Source organism: Eucyclogobius newberryi, unplaced genomic scaffold (genome assembly GCF_026437365.1).
Source record: "Eucyclogobius newberryi isolate DKJ021-1_F unplaced genomic scaffold, fEucNew1.0.hap1 SCAF_10, whole genome shotgun sequence".
NCBI lineage: Eukaryota > Metazoa > Chordata > Actinopteri > Gobiiformes > Gobiidae > Eucyclogobius > Eucyclogobius newberryi.
Window position 1 is genome coordinate 25495357 of NW_027315724.1, and position 12866 is coordinate 25508222.

General features: G+C 40.2%; 1 protein-coding gene across 3 annotated transcripts; it reads left to right on the forward strand.

The window, feature by feature from the left end:
• The first annotated feature begins 476 nt into the window (after nucleotides 1-476).
• Nucleotides 477-11609, forward strand: hic1 (hypermethylated in cancer 1). Of its 3 annotated transcripts, none has more exons than XM_072464327.1 (2): nucleotides 477-612; nucleotides 4835-11609. In XM_072464327.1, exon 2 carries the CDS (start codon nucleotides 4852-4854, stop codon nucleotides 7036-7038), a length of 2187 nt encoding a protein of 728 aa, XP_072320428.1. In that variant the 5' UTR covers nucleotides 477-612; nucleotides 4835-4851; the 3' UTR covers nucleotides 7039-11609. The 3 variants fall into 3 exon arrangements, with proteins under 3 accessions (XP_072320428.1, XP_072320429.1, XP_072320427.1); XM_072464328.1 differs by having other exon boundaries at nucleotides 512-620; XM_072464326.1 differs by lacking the exon at nucleotides 477-612 and adding an exon at nucleotides 1518-1692.
• Nucleotides 11610-12866: the final 1257 nt, after the last annotated feature.

Below are 12866 nucleotides of genomic sequence, written 5' to 3' on the forward strand. Positions count from 1 at the left end.
TTTCTTAGTTTTGAAAAGGACCCATTACTATACTAATCTTTTTTTCAATCAATATTACTGTTACTGCGACAATGATGAAACATATGTTATAGTTCAATAGTGACTGCCAGACAAAACGCATACTATGTCTCCTTTAAAATATATATGTGGCACTTTTTCTTTTTTACTTTTTCAATTGAATAACGGGGATATTAACGGTGTAATTCAAACATAACCTGCAGATGGCCATGCTGTAAATGACCGCACGGCCAAATAAATAGACACACCACTGCAGTACTCGCGGCAGCGGCTCGGGACAGGGGGGGTCCCGCCCGCGAGCGCCGGTGGGTGTCGCTGTGCGCGCAAATTCCCCGCGTGCAGGACCTCAACAATCCGAAGTGTCAGATTGTCGCCAACACGTGAGCAAAACCCCCAGATTATGAACGCGGGCTGAAGACAAGGGGGGGATCCTGGAGGGGAAGACCGAGATTACCGGGAGGAATCATCCGAGGGACCGAGAGATCGATGTTTGAATAATAGGATCCACGCAGAGAGACCCGCGCGGGACGTTTGCAGAGGGAATGTCGAGAGGCACCGCGGTGATACGGCCAGATCACCAGACATGAATCCGAGGTAAACGAGTGAGTGAACACTTCAGAAACTACTGCAAGCTGACGGAAGTAGCGTTGAAAGTAGCGGTTATCGCACACCGCGCGTTGCCAAATCGATGAAGTCAAACGTGACCGGGGGACGAGGAGACGGGTCTTCTGCGCGATCGGCTATAAATGCGTTATAACCCGTGTGTTGCATGTGCTTTTTGATCAATATGTGCAATTAAGAGTAGCCATGCCGGTGATGGTTAATGAGAAAGTGCATTCACGAGATATTATTTGACATTGGACAGTAAGTCAGGTGCATCAGCTGTTTGAACGTGAAAGACTCAGATGCATAAACGTAGCAACGGTGAGTGGTAAATTGAAGTTGAATTTGAAATTAGAAATAAATACATGACATTTGGATAATAAAAGGTTGATAATAACGATATAATTAAATAAATAAATACATGCATTTATTGTGGGTATTTTATAAGAGCCTACATGTGCCCATCTTTATTCAAACTCGTCTGAAATGTCTGAAGAGTGATCATGAATATGCAAGCGCGTGAACGTATGCGTCCAATATGTGCCTGTCTCTTTAAGACGATGTGTCGAGAAGTTCGAGTTGGGGTCACATGAAGTTCCTGCCCTCAATTTTACCTTTTAGTTTTATTATAGACTGACATCACACGGGTCTTTAAAACACTTAAGGCGCACCATTATCATCCCGGTGCGCGTTTTTGCTTCGCCTCAAAAATAGAAAAGAAATTACTTGAGGAAGAAAAAAACTAAAAAAAAAAAAAAAAAAGAAGTTGGAGGAAACTGATGCTGGTCAAAGTACGTATTTGTATAGGAGTGGATGAGAAAGAGAGTGGAGAGGAGGGGCAGTGACACGGAGAGAGGTGGGTGGGAGGACGGCCCGTTAGAGCGACAAGAAATTCATATCAATTAATAAAGTAAAAAAAAAAAAAAGCGCTGGCAGACGCGCTCGGAAAACTGGCATGGTTTTTGGAGGCTGGCAGTTAAAGCTCAAACGTCAGATATGAGATTCTAGAGAGTGCTGAGATGATCATTAAGGGAGACTTGGAGCGTATGGCAGAAGACATCGGGCATGCAGGTAAGAGGCTCTCGCGCTTTACGCACGGCAGGCACGCGGGCACTGGGACACGGGCAGCGCGCGGGGCTTGTCCGCTGCACTCGGGCTACACACATGTGCTGGGGATTCTCACTTACTATTACAAGAACGGGCTCTTATTATTTATTAGTTATAGTTCAACTATTTTGTGCGTTATTTATCTCGTGTTTAGTCAACTTAATTCATACAAATAAAATACATATATTAACAAATAATGGGCATTCATAAAATGATGTTTCCTGACTACAAACAAATTAATAATTGCATGGTGATAGTTTTATTTTAATTACGCTGTAACAGGCTGTCTTAAAAAAAAAACACACACTCACAGAATATTTAATGTTAAATAGGCATATGGAAAATGTCATTTGTAGGGAAATAACTTTATAAATCGGAGAAATGACCAACGACTATTACAAATTAAATAGACTCTTTTGTTTTTAAATGTGTTTTCTTAATGCCTAAGGGCCATCTCAAAACGTAATCAAAATAGACGCTGGTGCTGCTGGCAGAACAGTATTGGAACCATCTGTGAGATACACCTTGTTTTAACGCATTATTTCTGGATGTGATTTAGGACCTCACCCTCCGACAGAGATAAGGGGAGTTTTAGGAAAAGATGGAACCCCTCGTGAACGTTTTACTGCTACAATATGGGAAGAATAAAATAGATTAAAACCAGGCGTATTGTCATGGTCGACACACTCACTTCGCAATGCTTTGCGCTTCTCTTGCGATGAGGCATGACGTTGGGCATTTGATGAACTGGTTGGAAAAACAGACAGACGCAAAGTAAATTTCTATTTAAAAAAAATCTACGCCTGGTATTTTGAGGGGGGGAAATACATATCTATTTTAGCACATTTATACGCACTAATATTTACTCACAGATCAACGTACATCACGCTCAAATCAAGTAAACGTTGTATTAAAACGATATACGAAATATCAAACACGTCACATGAAAAAAAAAACACCCTTTATATTTGTATTTCTCAGAAAGTCAAAAATGGAGAACATGCAAATAGGCCTATGGTCTAATGAACGAAGGACAATAGTTGAGCCCCGTCGATTGATTCTTACGCGGACACATATGATACTTTGTATTAATAAACACTGTGTTTTTCTAATTCATAAAGCACACAACGAATGAACACATTCTTCTAAATTGAAAGATCTAAACATTACACAGCATGCACAGTGTGCTTAGCTAAAAAAAAAAAAAAAAGCTTCACAGTTCTTTTGATTGGACACTTATTTTATACATAATTGATGTATTGTCTTAATATAGAAAAACGAGTGCCACATGTCCAAATATGATCCAAAAATAGGATAATAAAAATTAATTTGTGTGACTAAACTAACAGGATGCCCTGCAGATGCCTAACAGGATGCCCTGCAGATACAAAATCAGCCAAATTGACACCGGGTGACATTTTGTAGTATCTTATATCAAGGTCACTGATTAAAATCTGCCAATGTAACAAAAATGGCAGAATTCAATGGTCTTTTTAAAAATAAAAATGGTATACTATTTTATTGTGATATATTGTATTTTATCCATTTTATTCTAATGTGATCTTATCTTATTTTTAGAATTTAAATTTTCTTCTACTGGTCAGTTGCATGTCTGTAACAAAAATAATTTCCCCTTGGTGATTATAAAAGTAATTCTGATTCCTGAGTCTGACTTTAATTTTAATTTGTGTAGTTTCCTAAAATTGCAGTGACTGACTAAAAATAATAGATGTTTTCAGTGAGGCGGTATCACTGTTTTCAAGCAATGAACTGTTACTGTTAATCAGACTAAACAACATCAAACGGCGATGACTTTCAGTGACTTATCCAGAGTTCATGACCTCTTCATATCACACTCCCTCCTAAACATATTTGGTCTGACTAACACTAATATTTACTGCAACATATGTTAGAGGAGTAATCAAATGCAGACACATAACTGAATTTAAAACACTTAACATGATGCGTGGAGACAAGATGAAGCGTGAACTCATCTCAACCTACCACATAGCTGCCTGTTTATCCAACTTCATACACGTTGTATGTTATAAATCACTGGCCATATTTCTTCTTCTTGACAATATGTTCAGGACATGGCCTGAGTCAATGCCAAAAATTTAAATAAAATACATTATTATTTGATTTGCAAGTATGAGGCAAGAAACAAGATGCAATTCTTGGTATTTTTCTTAGTCACTATCCGTGTTTAAAGGGTAAGGACTTTCCAGTGTGTACCAATCTACTCTGTAACTTTGAGTACATATTTGAATCACGTAAACAAGAAGTGGATAGTCTGGTTTCAGGAAGGCATGACCAGACAGCTGACATGATATTTGTTTAGTTGCTTGTTTCCCTTTAATTGAGACCAAAATCTTGAATGTGTTAAATCTCATAAATAAAAGTCTTCAGATGGTAATGTATGTGTGAACACCGTGCCGTATGATGTGGTCTATTTTAGTTCTGAATAAACTGGTTTTGATGCATGTGCAAAAGTTACATACAAGTAATAACCAACTAGTAACACACACACGCACACGCACACGCACACGCACGCGCACGCACACGCACACGCGCACGCGCACACGCGCGCGCACACACACACACACACACACACACACATTCTGATTAATATTGTGGGCTACTTTTTTGGAAATGTCCTCTGCACACAGTTAGGCTACCTGTTGTACCTCACACTCTGGAAACATCAACAGTGAGAACATGTTTTCTTTTTTTTAAGCAATGTACACACCATAATATTTTACCAACCATAAACAAATCTGTGTTTTTTTCCTCTACTTTCTTCATACAGAGGAAATTGATGCGATAAACTTTCTGATAATGAGAAAACCAGTGAATCCCCTCGCCCTTCATAAAGGTTCACATTACAGAGCGGTTTCCACAATACAAATTCTATATTCTAGGAGGAATATATGCATCAATGACAGGATTAAATTGATAATATTTATTAGTATTATTAGTACCAAAATGTACATAATCATAATCTGGTTTGTTCCTCCCAAGCACACTCAAGAACGACAGCCTTCACTACATTCTTGTGCGCTGTGGTGTTGGCCTGTGTGACACTGACACATTTCTATTGTTACAGGTGCTGGATTGAAGACGATGCTGGATGCCATGGAAGTTCCAAGTCATGCGAGGGATCTTCTCCTGCAACTCAACAGCCAGCGCACCAAGGGGTTTCTGTGCGATGTCATCATTGTGGTGCAGAACGCGCTCTTCCGAGCTCACAAGAACATTTTGGCTGCCAGCAGCCACTACTTGAAATCATTAGTGGTGCATGACAATCTTATCAACCTCGACCATGAGATGGTGAGTCCAGGGGTCTTCAGGGTCATTTTGGACTACATATACACCGGCCGCCTTAGTGAGGGGGACCCCACTTCTCCCTCTGAACCAAGTCTAGGCGCTGTGCTAGCTGCAGCTAGCTATCTGCAGCTGCTTGACTTAGTTGCCCTTTGTAAAAAGAAGCTAAAAAGGAATGGCAAGTACCTGCCACGTCCAAGTCCAGCCTTTCTGCCTTATCCCAAGATGGGGCATAATAGTATGGGTTTAGGGAGTGGTCGGTATAGAGTTTCAACTCCTGTCATCCAGACATGTACTCCAGGAGGAATAGTAAACAGCCTTGCCCCTCGGCCACCACCACTAGAGGAGCTCGTTCCCCATCGCCTGGGCATCCACACAGGAGAACTGTACGCCCCTACTTCCACACAGGCATCTCAGGTGTTTCCTTCACATCCAACCGGGCTGCCTTCTCAGCTGGGCCTGCGCCCAGCCCACCCAGACACAATATGCTCCCCAATGTTCGGCCTTGATCTCACCAAGAAAAGCCCTAATTCTCACTCCCAGCACACGCCCATTCAATCCCATCTGGCCAGTAATCAACATGAGGAAGAGAGAGAGGGCACTCTGAGCGGCCACACCAGCCCCATGCATGGCATCAATGGAGCCTTCCCATCGGATAAACTAGAGTCCAGTGAGCAGACAGGAGCTCTCTCTCCCCCTCCTTTCCCCCATCTCAACCAGTCTCTGGGCCCCCACCTGCCCCACTTGCACCGCTCCACTTCACAAAGCAATGAACGCTTCCCATGTCGATCTAACCCTGGCACCCCGACAGAGGGGGCTGAAACTGGCAGAGAGATGGGCAACATCTACCGTTGGGTCAAACATGAGCCTGTTTCATATCCAGGGGAAGATGAAGATGACGAGGATGATGATGAAGCAGGTGAAAATGGAGAGCAGCATCACAACCATCATAAAGTGGGAGAAGAGAGTGAAGGAGCGGAGGACAAGAGTGGCTCAGGGACAGAGGAGACAGGCAGCAGTGAAGGCCGCCCCTCTCCGACAGGACCTATAGGCAGGTTCCACATGTCGTATGAGCCTGAGAGCTTTGGGGACAATCTGTATGTTTGCATTCCCTGTGATAAAGGCTTTCCCAGCTCAGAGCAGCTCAATGCACACGTGGAGACACACACAGAGGAAGAGCTATACGGCAACTCTGGTGGAGAGATGGGAAACGGCAATAACAGCTGCACCAAAAACAATAACGGCAATAGCAATGGCTATGGCAGCAGCAGCAGTTTATCCCACCTGGAGACTAAGTCCAGTCAAGGTTTAGGAGCAGGGGGCATTGGAGATATGATCCGACCCTATCGTTGCTCCTCATGTGAGAAGTCCTATAAAGACCCTGCCACTTTGAGACAACATGAGAAGACCCACTGGCTGACCAGGCCGTACCCATGCAGTATTTGTGGCAAGAAATTCACGCAGCGTGGCACCATGACCCGTCACATGCGCAGCCACCTGGGTCTGAAGCCCTTTGCTTGCGACTCCTGTGGCATGAGGTTCACCAGGCAGTACAGGCTGACGGAGCACATGAGGATCCACTCTGGGGAAAAGCCCTATGAATGCCAGGTCTGTGGAGGAAAGTTCGCCCAACAGCGTAACCTTATCAGCCACATGAAGATGCACAGTAGTGGGGGGTCAGCAGGGGGGCTCACTGTGGATGGTAAACTGAAGCTGGACTTTCCGGAGGGCATTTACCCCTTGACTAAATACACAGCCGAGCACCTGGGGCTGAAGCAGGAGAAAGCCAGTGAGCTTCTTTTACAAGCACAGCAGCAGTTAGTGGCTGATGCAAAGGCCTTAGAGTGCCTGTACCCCTTGTCCAAACTGGCCTCAGAACACCTAGGGCTCCACCCGGACAAGATGGACATCCTGGGACAACCACTGCCCCCTCCCTCTCAGGCCATCTCTGACAATCGCACCATCGACCGCTACTCCCCCAGTTAAGATCTCACTCAAAGGACTTCAACATTAGTAAGTCTTCATACACAGCAGTATTGTGACACTGTTCACCTCAGTATCTTCTACACCTCAGACTGCAAATGCACACCCCACCATTGGTGCCTTTTTGTGTATCTAGTGTAACTAAAGTTTTACTTAATAAGCACTGTGCCTTTCAATGACCAAAGAACATTTTTCATGTTTATGTACAGTGTGCAGCAAAGACCACTATTCCAGCAATTGAGCCAAAGCAACAGGTTGAAAACCAAAAAAAAGTTGTCCTATTTATTTTTGTATGATTGTATAATCCAAAGATCAAAAATGTGTTGCAAACAGACCATTAACATGTGTACACATGAATACATTGTCTAGACTATGCAAAAACATAAGCACATTAGAATTTGTGTCTCGAATTTTCCAAATATCTGGACTTAAAATGTGTTAATTAATATGACATTGTACAAATGTGGGTACTAGTCCTAGTCCTAGAGTGTAGAGCCTTTCATTTTGGCAGTTTGATGTAAAATACCAAACCACATTAGCAGTATTATAATCTTTTCTTTTGTAACGCTCAGATTTGTATTTATTTTATTTTTTGTTATTATAATTTTTTTTTTTTATCACAATGTTTGTGTAGTTTTATCAACCCCTCACTTTTGTTTAACCTTCCTTAATGTAAAAGTTCCTTTGGCTTTTGGTTGTACAACCACAGCCCGTTTAGATGTTAGTGATGTGGAAATCGGAGCAGTGATCCAATAACTGTGGCATTATCGCCCACAGCCAACTGATGACATATAATCCCTGTGCATGATGACAGCAGATTCTTCATCGGCTGCAGACCATGCATGGGTGTTGCCCCTGTCATTGTTAATATCCACCATTAACTGTATCCAGGAAATTCAGTGCCTAAAAAACAGAAGCAGTTTATTGGTTAATCAGTGCTTGTGTGTCAGATCCTGTGTTGAACTATGCCTGACTGACCATTTGACCCGGCACTCCCACAGCTTGCCACTGGCTTTGCAGTTGTGGACACCAATAGTACACCAATTAGGCATTAAAGTATGACCACTGACCGGTAAATGAGCGACGCAGATCATTAGGTGGGTGGGAAGATAAAAAAGTGGGTAAGGATCCAAGTAAGTGCAGATTCTGATTATGGTAAATATTTGGGTCAGAGCATCTTCTAAACTTGTTGTCCTGAGTACAATTTGTCTATCAAAATTGCTGGTTAGAAAGTTAATCACAGCATATAATGGGGCATATTAGGCTGGTGGTCATAATTTTATGGATGATTTGTCCTACTTAACAATGGGCTGCTAATCTGTCAGTGATACGAACACACTTGTGTCCAAGTCCAAAAAGCCAACTGCAAACGGGATGTCCCAGCTGTTGTGTTTCAATAATCCCTGTGAAGTATCACTTTCTTCAGAACAATTCGTGCAGCTTTTCGGCCTCATGCCCCCATTTTATGCCTGTCATTCTAACCCTCTAACCACTCTCTAACATCATGTTCCATAAATACAAATGTTTCCAATCTGCTTGTACCAAACAATGACATATTTCTGTGTTGGTTGACCAGCCGTCCCCTTGAACAAAAGCACTTAATTATTGTGGGGTGATTTTGTGTTTTAATGTTTCTTCCAAAGAGCATTGTGACCTTTAAGTTTGTATTATTATTATTATTATTATTTTATATATTTCTTTTAATTTAGCTTGGAAATGTCTGACCACTATATTGCCTTTACCAACCTCAGTGGTGAATGTGAAGATTATAAAGCCATATTTACACTGTGATATTTTTAAGATATCTGGAAAGCCTTAAAACAAAAGAATAAAGTGCTTTGCTTTTCTATGTAAGAATAATTCAAAAGGTTAGTACTTTAATACAGTACTGTGCAAAATCCAATGTAAAAGTGACTTAATAAAGATCAAATATTTTAAGTGTTTTTGTGTGTTTTCCCCTTAGCATATCATTTGGATAGCATTTAGACTTAAATTATAGAATTATAAGAAATTCATAAAATGAATTCCCTGTATGAAAAAGATTGATTTTAGTACATTGACTCGTCATTCTTACCAGCAGACTTTTGCACGGTACTGTGTCTCTCTGCCTTTCATTTAGACATGTTAGCTTTGCGTACCTCAGGACTGAACCCAGACCATGATGCTAAGTAGAACTAAACACAGCACATACAGTACCGGTAATCCCTTGCACACACCTCTACAGGGCTCTTTGTCCTGGGTCAAACCTGTGTATTTTATGTGTGATTGTGTTCATAATTAGTATGCAATATGTAATGACTTTCTTTTTGTATTTCTGTCCTACAAGAGGTTTGTTTGTTGTTGGCAGGCAGTGTTTGGCGTGACTTTTTAATCCACAACTAAGGATGTTGCATGATGTTTATAACCATGCAAATGTTTTCAAAGAAAGTGTATTTCAATTAAACGTTTACACGTACATTGTACATAGTACAATAGGTATTAGAAAATTTCCGAATTTGATTTTGGATTCAGAACTTGACATTTTGTAGTTTGAATTCGGGACACAAGGTCATTAAGAAATACAACCATTGCCTTTGTGGAGGTTTATACTCTCCAAGTGCTTTTTATTTTTTAATAATTATTTTTGTTATATGTCATACAAACTCTTTTTAAAGGTTTGTACAGCGGGCAATCCTGCTTCATGTGTAAATTAAATTTATGGTGGCTTTTGGTCATGGTAAATCTCACAGTGCTGACTTCAGCTCATTCTGTATCTCAAGTCTGTCCAACAAATGTTATTTTCAATTAAAAAAACGCCAAAGTTCCGCAGTCAGATAATCATTCTCAGGGGCAGTTGCTGAATATTCTGGGACTGAGGCTGGTGAGGAGAAGAGCAGGAAGCGCTCTGCTGGCTGCTGTGTGTCTTTGAGCGGATGTGCCGCATGTTTGTGCTCACAGTTAGATACCGGACCAGGAGAAGAGAAGAGAGAGGAGCAGGAGAGTAGGCGCAGCAGGGTGGACCACGGCCATTGTCTCACCATGAAAAGCTTGTCCAAAAAACTGTCCATTCACAAAACAAGGCATATCTCCTCTTTTTCCTTCCCCTCTGCCCTCTTTGGAGTATGCTCTGGTCAGGATCACACTCCTCTGACACTATGAGGAAGCCATTCAGACTCTCTGTGTCACACAGAGGATGTTTGCTTTTTTCTTTTTTGCTAATCTTTGTAATAAGACAGTTTATTATGTCTGGATATGTACAAAGTCTGCTGAGCAGTATTCCAGTTACACTTAATACAGGTTTTATAATTCTTTATAATATAAATCATTCTATTTACTAGGTTGGCAAGCCAACGTAAGGTTTTTTGGTTTTGTTTTTCACAATTTTTACAGTTTTGCAATTTTATAAAATTTTATTTAAGTTCCTAGTTCTTTTTTTTCTTTCTAACAAATAACCAATATATTTAAAAGTATGTATATTAATTAAAACTTTGCATCTTTACTACAAGCAGCTGCTTCACTATTTTACTATTCTCAGGAGAAATCCATGTTGTATTTTTGTTCCACTCCACTAGAAGTCTCTCAGTTCTCCAGTTCAGTGTTACCTCACTCAGCTCTCCTCACCTCAGCCTGCTCTTCTCCATTACACTGCCCCCCTCTGTCATGATCCACTCTCACTCAGCTGGTTTTCAGGCTGAAAAGGACACTTGACTAAATGCTTGTAGGGAGTGTTTTTTTCTTTTCTGTAAGCTTTTTATTATAGTGATACAAAATATACTGTAAAAGACAGAACTCAAACTACGTATTTGTTCTGATCTAAAAGCAAAAGCTCAAAAACAGAAGGAAAAAACTCGATCACCGGAGACACATACAGAAAATGTAAAAGTATCAAAATCCAAAATATTGGGAAAAGAGATATTCAGGTTAAGAAAATCAGAAAGACATGGTCTAGAATACTATCATTATTTAAAATTCTTTATCAGGAAATGTAATAGTGTTGAGAACACAGTGAGAAGTTGACAGAAGACACATTACCTGTCACAGACAGACAAGCAAACTAAAGGCTCTGATTTGGGTTTGGATTAGATCCCGTTGTACAATTGATTATGATGTGTATGATGTAATAAAGATTAGTGTGATGAGAGATGGGATTATTGTCGTATGGTTGTGGTTCAAAGATTAGAAAGTTTAGAAAGGGCCAAAAGACAGTGGTGGCAGTGAAGGATGGAAAAACACAGATTTACAATGGAACGTAGAGTTTTGTTTGTTTAAATGACAAAACTAAAGATGTCGTGACTTTGTGGATTACAAAGCCTCGCTTCAAATGCTTAAAGTCACTGCAATGTCACTGCATTTTTCAGTATTAACCTTTTTGCTCTGGTGAAATGAATGTATTTAATGCATGTCAAATTTGTTTTGTAGCTCATTTGTGTGTACATTTTTCAATTGAGTATTTTTTAAAATAATAATAATTTCATTTAAGTACAGTGTCTTGATAAAATCATGTTGATTAGGCTTTGTTGATTAGCCAATGTGAAATGTTTTTGTTTATTTCTATATTCAAAATCAACTTGGCAATAAAATCAATTGAATACAAATCAACCTGTGTTTTTAATATAAAAACAGATTTTACTCAACCCCGGGTAGTATTTCAGTGTAAAAACACAACTGTGGCGATACTTGACTACCACCATTACCTGCTACACTTTATCTCAGCTGATCCATAATATAATAGCACTCATTATGTCTTCTTTTGTAATGTGCTAATCTAAATGAATTAAATAAACGCATGGTAACTTTCCATGTGATTGTGGTGTAGCATTGGGCCTATGAATGCTTAAACACATGACACTTTTATTGTGCATGATGTGGGTTTCACATTAAAATAAAACACTGAAACAAAACACCAGGAGGGAAGCCATTTGACTGCTATGTTAACCACAAATACAAATCTCCATCCGCTGACATTCTGATAATATTCTCCTATAAGCAGAGAGTGGCTCATTTAACATAGAGAATTTCAAATGAATCCCATACATCACAAATAGTCCACATGCAACATTTTACAGATCCATTACTCTGTCAGCAGCAGCCATTCGGCCTGACCAAATTCATGCATTGCCCCTGAATGCACCTTGTTCACCTCGCCAGACATTATCTTGATGTCCAGATGTTTCATACACAAATCAGGAAGCACATTTTGCATCAGACATATTAACATATGCCTTTACAGGTGCTCATGCTCATAAGCATTCATTATATACTGCATTATTTCTTTCAACAGGCTTTATGCTCTGTCGATTTTGAAACTACACCAATTTGAAAAATGTTGGGACGCTTTCGATTGCAAAACATTATGCTTAGCTGCACATTTTTAATTTCAAGACAAAAAATGAAAATAGGTCCACTATTGATTATTGAAGTAAAAAAAAAAACACTTGCTGTCCTGAAATGATCAAAGAGACTATATTTGACATGAACTGTTCAATATATAATATCATTGTGTATTTATTTATTATAAAGTGTATTTATTTATTATATTTTTGATGGATGTATTTCATTAAACGTTTCAGCTGACATCATTCTGTGTCCGCATTGACTCGGTTGCCATGGAGACCAGTATTGTACCATAATACAAATGCAGTGCACATTTGGATGTGAGTCACTCCCTGATGTTACCTGAAGAAGGCTGGCTCAGTGACGATACACACATCACTTTAGTGGGTGTCGAGTCCCTGGTCGAGATGCAGCCGACCCCAGACTCACTGATGCTATAATAAACCGACCAGCTTGAAATACTGAATTACTAACAGTTTCATGCATCATTGATGTGATGTGGTAGGGTGTTATTATTT

Excerpts from the sequence above, each read along its gene's own strand:
- hic1 (XM_072464326.1), top strand. The coding sequence starts at position 1,641 with ATGATCATTAAGGGAGACTTGGAGCGTATGGCAGAAGACATCGGGCAT. Across the intron at positions 1,693-4,834 it reads AGAAGACATCGGGCATGCAG|GTGCTGGATTGAAGACGATG; the intron begins GTAAGAGGCTCT and ends CTATTGTTACAG.